At 37.0% G+C, this 18,818-nt stretch overlaps 1 protein-coding gene across 2 annotated transcripts in view; it reads left to right on the top strand.

Moving 5' to 3' along the window:
• Positions 1–14,760, top strand: part of LOC128859793 (uncharacterized) — a 52,708-nt gene extending 37,948 nt beyond the window's left edge. For both annotated transcript variants that reach the window (XM_054096877.1, XM_054096878.1), the window contains exons 9-16: positions 153–262; positions 4,343–4,476; positions 5,301–5,632; positions 8,422–8,743; positions 8,801–9,975; positions 10,032–10,349; positions 10,407–10,747; positions 14,385–14,760. In XM_054096877.1, the coding sequence (XP_053952852.1) occupies positions 153–262; positions 4,343–4,476; positions 5,301–5,632; positions 8,422–8,743; positions 8,801–9,975; positions 10,032–10,349; positions 10,407–10,747; positions 14,385–14,527 (2,875 nt within the window). In that variant the 3' untranslated portion in view covers positions 14,528–14,760. The remainder of the gene's footprint in view (positions 1–152; positions 263–4,342; positions 4,477–5,300; positions 5,633–8,421; positions 8,744–8,800; positions 9,976–10,031; positions 10,350–10,406; positions 10,748–14,384) is intronic.
• Positions 14,761–18,818: the final 4,058 nt, after the last annotated feature.

The raw sequence follows: 18,818 nt of genomic DNA, 5'->3' as shown, positions 1-18,818 counted from the left end.
CCATTTGTAGAAGATATTGAAATTTCCAGTGTAGGCAATAAATTTTAAACTCAATGTCGAAAGGAAATTATTCATAGATACTTTAAGCAAATAGTTTTTAAATTGGGAATCTAGCGATTAATATAATTTTTAAATTCTCTATACTATTTCAGGGTAATACTTCAAGCTGATGGGCAATTGCGTACCGGTTTCGATGTTGTTGTGGCCGCATTACTTGGTGCTGATGAATTTGGTTTCAGTACAGCTCCTTTAATTGTCATGGGTAAGTACGGCTTGATATGTAAATATCTATAAGTATATCAAAAATGTTTAGAGGCATGTGGTATTAAAAAGCTATGAACTGCAACTTTTCTCAGTGGCTCCATTGTTTTTAGTTCTTTTTGTTTCCAGCATTTTGGTGTTTAGCTGGAATGTCCTAAGTATTTTCTAGTACAGAATATTATTTTCTGGTCAGTAAGGTTATTTTTCATTGTTGCTAAATGGCCTAGTATTCTTTTGTTGGTCTGATGCAAAAGAATACAACCTTAAAGAATTACAAATTACATATATCAGTATATTTGGATCGATTGGAATGGGCGGCAGCTTGGTAAATAAATTTAGTTCTTAACATCCTTGATCCACCTGATCATTTCCACTAATCTTGTAGTCGCGACAAAGGAATTAATTTATTCATGCTACCGCATTATTCTAGCAAAATTATATTGTGATGCATTAGTAAGAGCTTATGAACATATTCGTTATATATACTTGTATATACATACATATATAAGAAGGAAGTTTTTCTCAAAAGTAGGTATTTTTACTTTGGCGGTTACTGGTTTTGACCAAAAATCTGGTCCTATTGGATGACACGAAGTTCTTCAGTTTGCTATTTCGTCGAACAGTTTTTACCCTGAAACACCAGCAATATTTGTATATATAAAACTTCGAGACTTTTGTTCAATACTCGTCCCTCGTATATTTCTTGTTGGCTGGTTTATGTGGTGATTCATCCAGAATCCAACTAGGGTTTCCGTACCATTTTGTTGCCACATCCTCGTTACCAACTTGTTTGCCGGTTATTTACAGCATGACTTTATTCAGTCTGTGCGGTTCCGGAACTTTATTAGGTTGTTGACATCTAAGCCAGACTATTGTTCGAGACTCACGAATTGCGGTTTGCCCAGCGTTGACATTCTATCCTACCATAGGGCAGGGCATTCACATTCCGATTGTTTACAACTGTGACATTGTGTGTTGAGGGATGCCCATTTTGGCTGCTTGTTCTCCGAAAGACTAAAAGCAGCTTTGACTACCGTCAGTCTCCACGTTTCCACGACAGTCGGTTCTACATTACCGAAACGACCCGGATTTATATCCGGCCAAGGACTGTCACTCCAGCAGCATTCCCCGTATGTAAGTATGGGGAATGTTTATACTGCTACAACAACAACCGCGAGTCTCCATGCATCCCATCGTTTCACGCTTATCAACGACTACGTTTGTTTGAGGTTGTAGATGGGCCATAGCGTTCTGCTAATTTTGCATGTCGTCTAGTCTCTCCTTCTACAATCCGCGCTTCGGAGGTAGTTTGCTCCACCAGTTTAGAGGTTGTTGTAGCTGAATTCAGTGGATTACAGCTTGGCTATCTAAATTGCCAGTACTTCCGCCTGGAAGATACTGCAGGCATTAGGAAGACGTACAGATTTTTTCTATGAGAATATAGGTATACCTGTTCCAACACCACATTCCATTTTAGATCGATCTGTATAGACTTTAGTGTCGAAGTTGTTTAGTCAGAATCCCTTACTCCATTCCTCTTGAGATGGAAGAGGGTGACATAATTCCTGTTGAATGTTACCGTCGGGATGATATAATCAGTCCTCTTCGAAGTATAGTGAGTTTGTCGCAATTATAGACTGGCATGACCATAAGGTTTTTCCCCTCAACAACCCACTTAATTTTACCTAAATGCTCCCATGTTTGTCAACTTCTTGATATGTAGATCTACCGGAATAACGTGTGTCAGTGCTTTAAGAGCCTCCCTAGGACATGATCTGATTGCACTAACCGTTATTGCACAGGCTGATCTTTGTATTCTGCCAAGTAATCTCTCTAGAGCAACCATAATGTATACTTGGGTTGAAGACCCAATTTTCTTCCTAGCATACGTTTATAGGCATATAAAGCGATATCTGTTTTCTTTACCCGTTCTTCAATGCTTCATTTCCAGCTAAATTTGGAGACCAGAATTGCCCCTTAGTACTTTACAGTGATTGAAAGTGAGAGAGTTTGTCCGTTAATATGTAGTAGGGTAAACAGTTGTTACCTTACATCTGGTGGTAAATAGCATAAGTTCTGTTTTACGCGCATGTAAACTTAGGCCACAGCTTGTGTCCCAAGAGTTTAGCCCTTTGAATGATCCCACTGATCGTATTGGGGCACAGTCCTGATATCATTAGGACCACATCATCAGCGTGCTCAACCACGGGAAGTACTCCTATGGACCCTCTTAGTTATGTTGATATTACTCATATTAGCTCTAATGATCGCGGTTTCTACCATAGAGATGATCCAATTGCTTATACAATTTTCCACCCCTAAGTCTATTAACGCCCGTTGGATAGCATTAAATGCGCCTTCTATATCTAGAAAAGCTGCCATGGTATACTGTTCATTTACTAGAGACCCCTCTATTCGGATTACCTCGTAAAACGCTGTCTCCGTATATTTGCCTTTGAGGGAAGCGTGTTGTGCAATGGATATACCAGAGTTCCCCAGCGAGCTTCTAATCTGTATGTCTAAGACTATTTGGCCTAAAGTCCTTCGCTGATTCATGTCCCCTTCTACCTACCTATGGTGCGAAGACGACTCTAACAAGTTTCCAGCTATTTGGAATATAACCTAGATTTAGACACGCTTTGATAATTTCCATTAGCCATGGTGGAATACTATCAAGAGTCTCTTGTAACATCTTTGGAAAGATCCCGTCAGGGCCTGGATATTTGAAAGGTAAAAATGATTTGTGACTATTACATCGGTAAGATGCTGTGGGTCATAGCGGCCGCCGGATTCTCCCAACATCGCTATCGTAAGCGCTACACCCCGGAAACTGAGTGTTTTAAAGAAGTTCTAGAGCTTCTTCCGCCGTACAAGTCCAAGTGCCATTTGGTATCTTTACCCAAGAAGCCATTGAATGATCTTTGTGCGAAATACGGCTGAGCCTCGCAGAATCTCTGGTAGATTCGATAGAAGAACAAAAATCTCTCCAGCTCTCTTTCTTGGCGGTCTAGTTGCCTTCTTGTACTGTCTCCGACTCCCTCTGTACAATTGAGTAGCTGAGATTAAAATTTGATCTGGCTTCCCTTAATTTTAAAGCTCATTGCTCCACCAAGGAGGATAGGATTTTTTGCTATATAGTATTTTCAATATTCTATATTTTATTTTCCAGCTTAACACAAAAAAAAGTATAACCTCTGCCAAACATCCCTCAGAAGATATACGTCCGAATTATGTACAAGATGGCACAAAGTTAGTCATTAAATTTTGTTTTTGAATAACTTTTTTGTTAAATAAAAATAACAATTATGTGCTTGTCTGTTTGTATACTGCAGCTGACTAGTTCATAAGTATGAAATATGATTGACGTGTGACAGCATTTGCAAAAATCATAAATATTCCGATAAAGTTTACAGATTTTACAAAAAATCTGCGTTCACACTTTGTACTAAAACATTAAATTATAAAAATATATGAATCTAAAAATTAGCAGCAATTTCCTTTTACTAATAAAAGGCGATTATTCGAAGAGTCGATGCGCAAAATTTCGCGCAATTTCAGTTGTGAGTTGTGTTTTGTGAGTTAACAAGATTAAAGTAACGATACTCAAATAAATTAGGCAGAAAAAGTGTGCGTTTACTTTAAAAATAATGAAAGGAAAGTAATATAGAAATTCAGGAATTCAACAGCTAGTCGGATAGCCACGTCTTCTTATGACCTTTAATAAGCAGATTTTTCATTGACCCAACTAATTTTGCATGTAGTTGTTCTTGTCTTTCGAAGTAGTCCCTTCCCCTATCGCTTTCCTACGTCCAGTGGGGTTCAGTTCGTATAATAATAACATAATCAATTGTATGTGGTTTTTATTTCATATATTAATATAACAAAATTGAAATAATACTTCAAGGATCTTTTAAAACTTAAACTAGTGATATAAGGAACAAATATTTATGTGTAATACCAATTTGTAATACTAATTTTTGCATTAACTATAGTTAAGTAAAATTTAACAAGTGGCCAACACTCTTTTCCTTTATTCCTATATTATAGTAATAAAAATATGCTTATAATTTTTTAATTTCAGGATGTACCATGATGAGGAAATGCCATTTAAATACTTGTCCAGTGGGAGTCGCAACACAAGATCCTGTACTACGTCGGAAATTTACCGGCAAACCCGAACATGTGATCAATTTCTTTTTCATGCTGGCAGAAGACGTAAGTTTATTTAATCTAATAAAATTTGGTACAAAATTTCAAACGGCCACATGGCTTCTTTCCAACGCGCTTAGGCCCTTTCTGGACTAACTCGTCCTGCATCCATTGTTAGATTTCACAGCTAGCAATATACGCTCAAAAATGCGATTCATCGCTGAACAAAATTCGCGTGCCCAAAATGCGGATTTTTCGTGAGTTTTTCAAAAGCCCCTACGACTTAAATTATGACGCTTCGAAGATCGACCGACTTAAAATCTTGGACTAGCTGTATTTTATACGCTTTCAAACCATCTTTGCATAAAATTGCCGCAGTAGTACCATAAGGTAGGCCAAGGTGATGAGATTCGCGCCGGATCGATTCTTCTGGGTCCTCGGCAAAACTCTCTTTTACTCTTTTAATCGGTCGAGTATCATCCTATAATGTAAAATTATTTTAAATTTTGCCGATGATTTGCGAATAGTGCGTTCGGTAAGACAGTTCTGTACACTATAAGTTGGCCTCAGCGCGCGATGAACACTTTTTACAGACCGTCGATTTTCGTAATACTTGTCCAATCGTACTACGTTGTTGAGGTGTAAGTCTTCCCATAATAAAATGCTCATGAATACAAATTATGTATTTAGTTTGACAGTAGTCACGCCTGATCTGTCAAAAAACCCCTATTGGAAAACGTACCTCCAATCTGGTCACCCGTTAGATATGAGCGAGTTTTATTTTTTTAGTTAAGTATCCATATTGCTGAGATTTTTATGAAATCTAATAAAAGATGTGTGTAATTTAAAACTAAAACTATCTAGTCTATTAAATACTATTTTAATTTCAGATTCGTAATATCATGGCAAATTTGGGGATTCGTCGATTTCAAGATCTAATTGGGCGTACTGATTTACTGCAAATATCAAGGAATAGGAGCAACAAATCAAATTCTTTGGACTTATCCCTCCTGTTGACAAATGCTTTAGAACTACGTCCGGGTACAAATATTGTGGGAGGTTCAGTGTCTCAGGACTTCCAGCTGGAGAAACGTGCTGACAATAAACTTATTGAAATGGCGCAAAACGTTTTAAACGGCGTTGAGTGTAATACAACAATTAGAATGCGTATAAAAAATGAAGAGCGCGCTTTCGGATCAACATTAAGTTATCATATAGCGTGGTAAGTTTACCTATTTCGTCTGACGTCAACTAATCATACCTATAGGGGAATATAGACGGTAAATGCAATTCATGTTTCAGAAATATGGTTAAGAAAATAAGATATCAACGCCTTCGATTAGGTTAGGTTGAAGCGATTGTCCTGCGGGGCACACACATGCTCATAGCCCATTTTGATGCCGCACCTGGCATCTATCTCTCCTAAAACTTTTCTAAATCTATTTTCTAGTTCTATCTCTCCTAAAACTTCAAAAAATCTTAGAAGATCCATGATTTCCGCAGAAACAAGAGTTTCCAATTCATTTGTCAAATTGTCTACCTAAAATAGTAAACCTACATCTGGATAGAGCAGGTAAATGACACAGAAAATGCGAGATCTTCTCTTTCTATTCATTATTTAACAGCTTCTACAGAAATCATGTATACTATACTCTGGGCATGCCTACCTATTAGGCAGTACCCCGCTATAACTGAAATCAGTGTGCCAAGACTGGGCTTATTTTGGCTTAGCAGAGACTCCGTGCGCTTAGCATTGAGATTTCATTACGCCATTTTTCATCAGCTGCTCTTATGATTTCCTCAAAGATAAGTAGCTTACATGTTTGTAAGGGTATGCTTATGTCATTGTCTGTGTACTCATCGTCGATTTGATGTTTAGCGGTTCTGCAGTTACCCTCAATGTCACAATGGCAAGAGACCCATGTTACCTTTAAGTGAAATGACTCAACCATCTCGTTAAGAGATGTACGGCATTTCATTTGTCGACTGTTTTGTGAGGGATTTTATCGCCACTTGGCTATTATTGAAAACGTAGATGCCATCTCCAAGTATCGCATCACATTGTACCAGTGTCCATCAATTCAGCTTGAAAGACACTACGGTAGTCGGAGAGATCCCCATATATTCGGAATATACACCTCCGCCCACCCTGTCCTCGAGATTTGAGCCGCCTGTGTATACATGGATGGACTCGCCCTGTATTATACATCGTCCCGTTCCCACTCTTCCTTTGAGGGTAGGAGGGTCCTGAACGTTGTAACATGTTAATTGTGACGACAACTGAGATCGAGCATCGAAAAGGGTAACAACATGGAAATGTTTATGCACTATCTCGGTGACCTTGTATTATAAAGTATAAGCATTGTTCCAAAGATGAGAGATCTGAGAGGATAGTGTATATCAGATGGCGAAGGAAAATCCTTTGACTAATTCATATTGGATACAGTGAAATAGCCTTTAAATAATTGAAGAAATCGTTAATCGCGTATGGGAAAGCGAAGATGGAAATCATTCCCATAATATGATTACAGTTCCTAAATCCAGATTACATCCATGTTCAAGGAACTTTACAACTGGGTATCACTCAAACGCTGAAGAATATTAGGCAGTGGTTTTACTAGGTAAATTGCAGAGAATTAGTTATTAGTGGACTTCTCCAAAACGGCAAGCGTCCTGAGAAGGTCCATAGAAGCTGATCAGAACTTTTTGTTATAAAGAGTGAAAACGAAAAAAACTAGTCGATTGTGATTATTCGTCACTTGCGTATAACTAATTGTGAATAAAAAATTAGTACACATACTATTGTGAGAAAAAACAAGAAAATGATCATTTGTCGCATAATGGTGCAGCAAAAGGCATCGATTGTCCAAAAAGTGCGGTAACCTTTTAGTCAAAAAAGTTAAATAAAACTATGTGGAACGAAGGCCTGGAAGTGGAAGGAAGAAAGGATTTGTGTAGCAGTCAAAAGCTAAAGAAGTGGTGCCATTATTTTGAAAAAAAACATTGTCATTCACTTCGAGGAAAGTGCGCAAAAGTGAAGGTTTACGATCATATAGTGATAAACCAAATAAGAGTGCTAAAGCACGTGCGTAAAAGTTATACAGTCAAGACATCCATAAATGTGGCTGTGTGGTGAAGGACAATGAAACATACGTCAAGGCCGACACTAAGCAGATCCTGGGCGCTGAGTTTTATACGGCAACGAAGAGAGGAGTTCTACGTGCCTTTAAGCTAAAAATGTTCGACAAGTTCTCTAAAAACTATTTGATTTGGCAAGCCATCTGTCGGTGTGGTATGAAAAGCAAAACGTTTATTACAACGGGCACTATAAATCGAAAAATTTAAATGAAGGAGTATTTACAAAAACTTTTTTTGTCATTCATAAAACAACATACAGACGCAATTCTGTTCTGGACCAATTTTACATCGTGTCATTATAGCCGTCTTACCATGGATTTGTATGAAAACCATGGGGCAAGTGTTGTGCAAAAGGACCAAAACTCACCAAACTGTCCACAATTGCGACCCATTGAAAAATATTGGGCAAAGAAAATTGCTAAAAACAAAAAAAAAAAATTAATATGAGCAGCAGCTTAAAATGAATTGACGGAGAGCGCAGATACCGCTCTTTTTTGTTTATAACAAAGAGAATTGATATGATTTTTTTGTTTAACGCTTAATAAAGGAGAAAATATAATAAAAATTGTATTGATATCTTATACAAATTTTATGTTATAATTATTTTAGCCCGACCAATTTTTCGTGCTCATCATTCTTTATTTGTCACAGGTTTTTTTCTTCTATACGCTCATATACGTTCGTGTGTCAGGCAGGCTTTGAAATTGTGTGGCATTTGGGTACTCTAGGGAGATGCTAGAGGAATGAGAGGTGCTCTTTTGCATATGTTACGTTGTTATGTCTACAATCATACAGAAAAATAATGTTTGTTTTTGGTTCAACATTTGTATAATTCTAATCAATTGTTTCTATTTTTGTTTTATATAATTACAGCAAATATGGCGAGGAAGGCCTACCACTTGGCAAAAGCATAGACATATTTTTAGAAGGATCAGCTGGTCAAAGCTTTTGTGCATATTTGTCGAGTGGCGTGAATGTCACTTTAAAAGGAGATGCTAATGATTATGTTGGCAAAGGTCTCTGTGGTGGCAGTATCGTAATTATGCCCCCAGATAATTCAGTATTTGAATCTCATTTAAATGTAATAGTGGGAAACGTTTGTTTGTACGGTGCAACCAAGGGCACTGCTTACTTTAAAGGTATAGCAGCTGAACGGTTTTGCGTAAGGAATTCTGGCGCCACAGCTGTGGTAGAGGTATTGCTTTTGTTTTTTCGTGCACCTAAACCATGTATAAACTTTTAAAAATTTAAGGGCGTTGGAGATCATGGATGTGAGTATATGACTGGAGGTGTTGTTGTTATCTTGGGCTTGACTGGTCGTAATTTTGCTGCCGGCATGTCTGGTGGAATTGCTTATGTATATGATATCGATGGCTCTTTTAAGGCAAAAGTAAACCCTGAAACTGTTGAGTTGCTTCCACTGGAACTTGATTCAGATGTAACTTTAGTAAAGAGTTTACTAGATGATTTTATAAAGAAGACTAATTCTCGAATTGCAAAAGATATGAGCTTGAATTGGACTGAAAGTCAGGCCAAATTTGTAAAAGTGTTCCCATATGAATACCAAAAGGCTTTACAAGATCTAGAAAATACATCTCTTTCCGAAGTAAATGAAAATCTTAGTGAAATTAAAAGACTAAAGGCACCTGCAAATGAACCAGATATTAGAGATATTGAAGAAGCCCTTCAAAATAAAGAGAATTTGCAAAACAAGGTTTTAGAGCAGCAACCATTAGATAAGGTACGTGGTTTCATCAAATATAAGCGAGCGGTGAATATATATCGAAAGGCTAGTGAACGACAAGAAGATTGGGAAGAGGTCTATAATTTTCCATATATTCACAAGCATTTGAAAACACAAGCTGCTCGTTGTATGGAATGTGGAGTGCCTTTTTGTCAGTCAAATACTCATGGTTGTCCATTGGGAAATATCATTCCTAAGTGGAATGACCTTGTTTTTAATAATAATTGGCAAGAAGCTTTACATCAACTTTTACAAACGAATAACTTTCCAGAGTTTACTGGTAGGGTCTGTCCAGCACCTTGTGAAGGAGCATGCGTTTTAGGTATATCGGAACCATCTGTAACTATCAAGAATATTGAATGTGCTATTATTGATCACGCATTTGCGCAAGGGTGGATGAAGCCGGATATACCAAAGCTACGCACTGGTAAACGGGTAGCTATTGTTGGATCTGGACCCTCTGGTCTAGCAGCTGCAAGTCAATTAAATCGAGCGGGCCATTTCGTTACCGTTTTTGAACGAAATGATAGGCCTGGTGGTTTACTACAGTATGGCATCCCAACTATGAAGTTGTCCAAAGCTGTCGTCAAACGTCGTATTGATCTAATGGCTGACGAAGGAATAGAGTTTCGAACAAATGCATATGTCGGCAAAGATATAAAGGCATCGATGTTACTAGAGGAGTAAGCGTTTTCAGAGATTTTTTTTATGCGATTTTACATTTAATTTAATTTCTAAGGTACGATGCGTTGCTACTTACCACTGGTTCAACCTCCCCACGAGATTTAAATTTAAACAACAGAGATTTAAACGGGGTGCACTTTGCTATGGAGTTTCTGGAAGGCCAGCAAAAAAAACAACTTGGTAGCAAAAATGACATTATATCTGCTAAAGACAAACATGTAATTATAATTGGTGGCGGAGATACCGGCTGTGATTGTATGGCAACAGCTTTACGACAAGGTGCTAAAAGTATTACCACCTTTGAAATTTTACCCGAACCACCTAAACATCGTGCCATTGACAACCCGTGGCCACAATGGCCTAAAGTATTCAGGTATGCAAATAATTATTATTTTGAAACACTCGTTTATAGATTTCATTAAATACACAGAGTTGACTATGGACACGAGGAAGTTCGCGTGAAGTTTGGTAATGATCCTCGTCAGTACTGCACAACAACAAAAGAATTGATAGGAGAAGAGGGCAGTATAAAAGCTTTGAAAACAGTTCAAGTAAAATGGGATAAAACATCTAGTGGGCAATGGTCAATGTCTGAAGTACCAGGTAGCGAGAAAAATTACCCTGCGGATTTAGTTTTGCTGGCAATGGGATTTTTGGGTCCTGAAAAATCTTTACCGTGTGAAATTGGCCTTGACCTTGATGCTCGGGGAAACATAAAATCCAGCAATGGTCTTTTCGGGACATCAAACTCCAAAGTATTCGCCGCTGGAGGTAAGTTTTATTTGCACAAACGAGTATGTACATATGTTTTATTGGGTGTATAACTTATAAAAGATGGCATTAGTATGTATTTTCGAATATGGGATACCACTATATTCACTAGACCTGAACTATTTCAAACATTTATTTATGTGTAGTTGAGGTTTTTCGGCTGCCGTAGCCGAATAGGTTGGTGCATTATTATCATTCGGAAGCGCGTAGGTTCGAATCTCTATGCAATGACACACAAAATGATAGAAAAAGTTGTTTTTAATAGCTGTTGACCCTCGACAGCAATGGTAAACCTCTGAGTGTATTTCTGGCGTGAAAAAGCTCCTCATAAAAAATATCTGCCGTTCGGATTTAACCTAAAACTGTAGGTGCCTTAATTTGTGGAACAACATCAAGGTGCGCGCCAGAAATAGGAGGAGGAGCTCGGCCAACCACCTAAAACGGGTGTATGCGCCAATTATATATACTTTATATACATATATATATATATATATGTGCATAATAATGGGGATTTTTTAAATATTCAAGGTTTTTCATATTGGCTTCTCATCGTCTCTTTTTGCCACTATTAAAGAAATGCTGTTCTCTTGAATTAAAAGCATATTTCGTTAAAACCGGAAAAATGATTTCTAACTCGGAATGTACAAGTAAGGATACGTCTGCCTTCAAGATTCTTTTCCCTGCACCCATATTTATAGGTGCTTTTCTCTTATGATACTTTACTAGTGTCACAGATGAATTTATTGAGTTTATTTTATAACAAAAGGAATTCAAGTGGATGTTTTAATTACAATGAGTATGAAAGAATGTGGTAGTAGGTATCCGTCAATATCCGCATTTGCATCGTCATCGGCGTCCAACCCTGGTACTAGCGCGTATCAGGGATTCATGTGAATCTTATACGATCCAACTGTCGTAGTCCAGTAATTTTGTGACTAGATACGGACCTTTGGAAGCTCGATATACTTAGTGCAAGTCCCCGGTTGCTGTAGGCACATGCTCGATGACAATCAAATCTCCGACCTGATAGTTGGGAAGCTTGTGATGTTTCTTATCGTATCTTTCCTTCCGCTTTTGCTACTCTTCCAAAATACAATATATTTAGGGGCTTATTCTTGTTTACTCTCGGAATCTGCATTAATGTGATGTACCGATAAAGCCCGCATTCGAGCGTTTGACCATGTTGTTGGCAATGCTGCTGTCTCATAGAAGTGTGACCGCCATAACTTAGAAACATAATATGCAAATAAATGTTGACCGTTTTATTCTTTACTCTCTGTTTGCGAACAAATGCACACACACTCGCTCTCGCTCTGAGCAAGAGACTTCGTTTCTTTTTGTTTTTGTTTTCTCTCGAGCGCATTGAGTTCAGACATTCGTGTGACGCTCTTTTAAGAACATCGCAGAAGGAGAGATACGATTAACGTTCGCAAAATGAGACTCGGTAAGTGAGCAAACGACTGAAAAAGTCAATGCAAACGGTCTTCACATTAATTTGCCTTGTAGATAAAAAGAAATGCATTTTTTTTAAAGAGTAATTTAATTTTATTTCCAATTATTTTGCTGTTTTTTTATTTATATACGTACATATATATTTGTTATTTATTACGAGTTGAGCTTAATAACTAACAAAGCGTTAAGCGTTATTAGGTTCATGCCAAGTGATTCATAAATAGGATCCATTATTTAAATCCTTCACTGTCCAGGAACAGAAATAGTTTTCCATCGGTGGTGACAGTTTTTAATATTGAAGAAACAATTAAATTTTCACTCGAGTGATACGTCACTTTTCTTTTTTTTCACATTGTTGCACTTCGGTGTCCTCGTTATTGTCCCATTCTTTATAAATTTCCGCGTGTTTTGTAGTTAAATGTCGCATATATATTTAGTATTACAAATTGATTTATTTTCTTGCGGATTACATTTAAAGAATTGATGCACTTTTTTATTCAAATCTCTTCCCACTCATCTGAGAGCTGGTTAACAGTGTGAACTTGGGCACACTTCTAAAAATATTTTCACCATGTCATCATTAGCTATAATGGTTTCACATCTTCGCGTTATACTTTGTGTTAATTTCTGCACGTGTTGTGGAGGTAATCGCCTTTTGGTAAATTTTATTCATTAAATCTGCATTCAAATTGATGGTAAACAAATAAACGGCCGCATCTTTTACGGAGAAGCAGCCCGATTATCAGCAGTATACCCGGAACGACGTAGGCAACTATTCGCTCAAAAAGAAAATTCATCCGTGAATATTACGTTTGCCCAATTCCGTTCCGAATTTGTTTTAGTCCAAGCAAATCATGTTTCAATTTTCTCCAGAATTTGTAAATGTAAACTTTTCCTTAAAACTGCTTCACGCAACGGTAAATTTGTCTTTGACACTAATAAATCAATGATCTTCTGATCCTGCTTTGGAGAGGTATTTTGGAGCCTCGTCCAAGCAAGTCGGAAACGTTTTTAACTTCGGTATAACGCTGCTCCCATTTATTTATGAACGTCTTCGACTTCTTCAAACACTATGTTGCAGACGTACGTGACATTTTTAGACCTTTAGAGTGTGCACATAGAAACACTGCTTCAAATCGGTTTTCATACCTGGAACACATTTTGTAAAAACAACGCACGCTTTCTAAATTTATCGCAAAATTGAAAAATTGCACAATGCGTATTGCGAAAAGGATACGCCTATTTAGCAGTATTTAAATCTTTTTATAACGGAACTGTTCCATTAGACAGACTGTATTATCCGTACACAACTGTATTATCCGTTGTGTGCAAGATACTTATCACATATGCTACTGAACTTCATCATCGCCTTAAACGTATTCTTCTTTTTCTTATTAATTGGTGCGATAACCGCTTAAGCGATTTTGGTCGCGTTTAACAAAGCGCGCCAGTCGTTCCTTCCTCGTGTTAACCGGCGCCAGTTCGACACACCAAGTGAAGCCATGCCCTTCTCCATCTGATCTTTTAAACACAAAGGAGGCCTTCCTCTTCCACTGCTACTACCAGCTGGTACTGAATTGATTACTTTGAGAACCGGAGCGTTTGTATTCATTAGGACGACATGGCCCATCCAATGAAGCCGTTGGATCTTTATCCTCCTTTCATTGGGAAAGGATTTTTAAGTGCAGGAAAAAATTATCCTTGTTTTTGTAACTACTAACTTTTTAACTGCCTTTTTTAAAAAAGTGGAACATACATATTTCCCCCACTTGCTTTTGTTAAACATTTTTTTGAAACGCTGAAATGATAGGCTGATATGTTTTAGAAATGTTTAAACAGGTTTACTCATTATATTCATATTTTATTTATTCTTATTAGTACTAGTAATTAATTAAAAATACATTTATAAAGCATCAATTCATTTCAAAAATTAAGTTTTCCCTTTGTTAAACTACTTTATTGGGAAATCGTATGTAACTAGCGACACATGTACATATGTATTGAGTATATGTGCATATGTATCTATAAGTATATTGTACATATTACAATGGAGAAGCTTGAAAATTTTCAACCCCATTTTAACATATTTATTTCACTTTGTCATTAATTTATAAAAGTATCTACATGAGAAAGATATTTTAAATTCAAATAAATCTAAACAAGTAAAATTTTGTTTTAATTTTAGATTGCCGCAGAGGTCAATCATTGGTTGTTTGGGCCATTACCGAAGGACGACAGGCAGCACGACAAATAGATAGCTATTTAATGGGAGTTCCTAGCAGCTTACCCGGACCTGGAGGTGTTATAGACATGACAAGAAATATTTAAGGGAATATCTTAAAGTCAACCACTTAAGGGGAAGAACCAAAATGTTTAATTTATGTTCTAGTTACAGCCAGTGTTTCCAACAGCATAAATATTCGTAAGCCAAATTTGAAGAATCAAACCAATAAGAAGGAATGCTTGTATTTAAAACATAAATTATGAATATGTCAAATGATTTCGTCTATTTGCCAAGTTAATCATAATTTGATAATAAACTTAAACGTTACAGCTTTACACTTAATTGTGTTTAATATACGTAGTATAGTGTTCGATGAATTTATTTTATTGCTTTGCTGGCTTTATGGAATAATGGATAATATTCCTAAGGAAAATAAATGTATTACACAACGCTTTTTTAATTCACTTTTTTATGAGGAATTGGCTTCCAAGATATTTTTGCCTGCTGATTCTGGCATCCAAAAGTACCCATCATATTATGGGTTTGAGAAAATTTTGCGTTGCATTATGTTTTTGTGGGGCGTGCCTCATATGGAAAAATATTTAGACCTGTTTAATTGTGGGAAGTACATTAACCGTAAATACGCATAAATGCATCACTGTACTTTCTATTATATTCTCATGCCACATTAGCTTTGAATAAAACACTTACTTGCTTATAAACATTTCAATTATTCAGATTATGAGTCCAGCCCTGTTCTATGGAAAAAATAGTGATTTTAATCTATTGAAAGCTACAATGTTCGATAAATTTGTGAAAGATGGTGAGCTCAATGTACAACATTGATAAATTGGAAGGAAACAATTACGACACGTGGTGTGGGTTGATTCGAAGTGTCTTAATCCACCAAGAGTTACGGACATTGACGTTAGGTGAACTTATGAAATCAGTGTTAGTGTTAATTTTGTCAATAAGCGCCCCCCAAATCAACAATGTGAAGAAATATTCTAATGTTCAACAACACATACAGATTTTCAGGGACCTAGTTCATAAGTTGTCCGCAAATGATATCACTTTTCAGGAAGAACTTTATTCAATAATGTTGTTGGACAGCCTACCCAGCTCTTACGAAAATTTTGCAGTGCCAGCTTCCAAGGTTAAATGTTTTAAAAATCAAACTCGTTGAGGAAGGTGCCAGTTGTGAAAATAATGAACACAACTTCGCGAATGTGCAAAACCAACTACAATGATAGCAAATGCAATAACGGTTAAAATGGTGTATGAAAAATAACAATTTTAAATGTGAACTAAAGGTACATTACGCAGCGCAATGCAAAGATAATAATAGAGAAAACACTCAAGCTAAGACTCATTGTGGAAATCGTTCAGGAACATGTTCGTTCTCTGATTTTGTTACAACCAATAATGGTCTGAGCCAATTTGCATGTGTTTGGATAGTGGCGCTTCAGCCCTCATCTGTGTGCATCGTAACATGTTCAATACCTTTGAGTCACATAATGAAGCAATCGAGATTGCCAGTGGAAAATGTTTCAATCCAGTGGTCGAGGTAATGTTGTGTGGAACCTGAATGGAAATAAGTTTCTTTCAAAAGAAGTGCCAAATATGACGGAGCTCCAATGCAACTTTATTTCAGTTGGAAAGGCTATTGCGAATGGTTACAATGTATAAGTAATCTTTCATACAGAATGTGCTCTTATTATGTACAAAGGAAAGGAATTAGTCAGATTGTTGCCTTTTAAGAATTTGTTTGTATACGAGATACCCAGTAAGGATTTTTTGTGCTACAATTATCATAAATTTGAACTGATGAAATGGTATGCACGTTACGGGCATCTAAATCTGCAAAATCTGAAATAACTACAAAGTACACTACTTGCTCGTGGAGTAAAGTTTGACTCAATTACAGAAACTAAAACTGTATAAATTGTATGAAAAGTAAGTGGCCTACGAAACCTTTTAATGGTTCAAAAACAAAAACAACTGAACTGCAGGAGCTTTTGCACACCTATTATTACCGCTAAATTAACAAATGTTACATTAGGGGTGCAAAATATTTTGTAACTATGGTTGACGACAAAAGTAGATATGTTCACGTTTTTTTTTTATTAAACGTAAACAGTGTATTAGCCATTTTTAAAAATTGTGTTAGCATGATCGAATGTCAACCGGTAAGGAAAACTTTAAGGAGCGATAACTGGACGGAATATGTGAATATTGAGTTTGAATATTTTCTAAAACGTAATGGTATAAAAAAACAATTAAATGTTCAACAAAAAAACGTTGCTGTGGATTTAACTCAATGCTGGGAGAAATGGTCCGAACTATGTAGGTGAGTTCAAGTATGGATGAAGTATTTTGGGCGGAAGACATAGCATGTGCAGCGTACCTAAGGAATCAGTCTCTAACAAGAGTACTAGTTAATTCAACTTCGTATGAAGTTCGGTTGGGGAGGAAGTCAGATGTGAACCAATTGAAAGTTACTGGCTCTACCGCTGTAGTACTTAACAAAACGCAAAATAAAAAAAAATCCAGATCATGGCGAAAGAGTATACAGGTGAGACTGCCAAAACATGGTGTTTTTACGACAAGACTAAATGCGATGTGATACTTAAGCCGAGATGTATGGGTCGAAAGAGGTTGTTAATATTGAATACGCAATTTTGAACAACAGCGCTGACAAAGCCATGAATGTTGAGTCACCAGATTTATTTAAATCTGATAGAACCAAAGCGACTAGTAACGAAAGTGATTACTAAACGCCAGAAGCGGGTTCAGATTCTATTGAGTTGTCTTCAGTGAAGTTTGGCCGAGGGCGTCCAAAAATTTTAACGAAAGGCGAGAAGGCAGGCCGACGATGCAGAAACATTTTTTACTTTATTGCAAGAAACTGATGTTTTGATGCCAATATCAATAGAACAGGCGATATCAAGAGGTCAGTAAAAATCTGCAATATAATATGAGTATCAGGTTCTGGCTCATAATTACACATGGGATCTTGTCGATTTAACACAAAACCATAAAGCAATAGGCTGTAAATGAGTGTTCTCGCTGAAGAAAAATTCTTGCGGTGCCATTGAAATGACGATTGCCGTTCCCGTGGAAAACGCCCACTCAACAAAGTACCGGTCACGTTATAAGAACAGGGGCTTAGCTTCTAGTCTTAGTATTAGAATTAAACTGCTTTGTAAGTTTAGTTGTAAAATATCAAGCAACCAATAAAGATCGGCCTCGCGTTCCCACGACAGTCGGTTCTACGTTACCGGAACGATCCGGATTTATATCCGGCTAAGGACTGTCACTTCAGCAGCATTCCCCATATATGTATGGGGAAGGAATTTAATTACAGTATAATTCCTCTTAACCGGCTTCGCATTAACCGGTCGGCGGATTAACCGGCCTGTTTACAACAGCCGAGCGCAATGCAATGTTTTCCAAGAAATTCACCGGCGAGGCGATGCGGCTGGGATTCCCCCGATATTACGGGGAGATCCCGGCGAAGTAAACTATAAACGATGGTAGATAGGATTTTGTCGTTTGTCGTTTTGATCAATTTGGTTTGTTTTTGCTGTGGGTACGGACATAACATAGTTCTTTCCTTAACAATGAGTGCAAAGCGCAAACAAATTGTGATTTCGATGGATACACGTTTAAAAGTGCTAAGGCGGATTGATAATGGTGAATCCGTAGCGAAAATATGTGCAGAATTTAATGTTGGAAAAAGCACTGTAAATGACTGGCGAAGAGATAGGCGTTCCATTGAGGAGTTTTGCTCGAAAATGGAATCTGATAGAAATCTGGGTAGCCGTTGTACGAGAAAAAAAACCGATTTGCGAGGTCGTCGATGAAGCTTTGCATTGAAATACATTGAGCAGCAATATGAGTCAACAGCATTAAACGTTTTGGTGATTAGAAAATGGAGGGATGTCGCATTCAGAAATTCACTGAAGGTTAAAGAACAGAAGAAAATCACAGACTTTTCCAAAAAATAATTATTACACTTATATTTTATTGATGTAACACATTAACATATGTAAATATGAAATACATAAATATGTAAAAAATCTTCTCCATTTTTTTATATGTATGTATACAATATATTATACAAGCACACTTCGGATTAACCGGCCAAAACGGGAACCGGCCAGGTATGCAGTCCCGAGGTGACCGGTTAAGAGGAATTGTACTGTATATTGTAACGAAATTTTTAACTAATTACACAGTTGGTATATTTTCGGATGATTTGCTCTTTCTCCAGGGTCCGGCACATGAAGTCCATAAATTTAATTTTAAAAATTACTTTTATTAAACTCAAAGTAAAAAATGTGTGAAAATAATACAAAAATAAGAATCAATTTACTCTTGCTCGATATGACC

This window comes from Anastrepha ludens, chromosome 4 (genome assembly GCF_028408465.1).
Source record: "Anastrepha ludens isolate Willacy chromosome 4, idAnaLude1.1, whole genome shotgun sequence".
Classification (NCBI taxonomy): domain Eukaryota; kingdom Metazoa; phylum Arthropoda; class Insecta; order Diptera; family Tephritidae; genus Anastrepha; species Anastrepha ludens.
The sequence above is the reverse complement of the archived record's forward strand: the minus strand, read 5'-3'. Positions and strand labels throughout refer to the sequence as shown.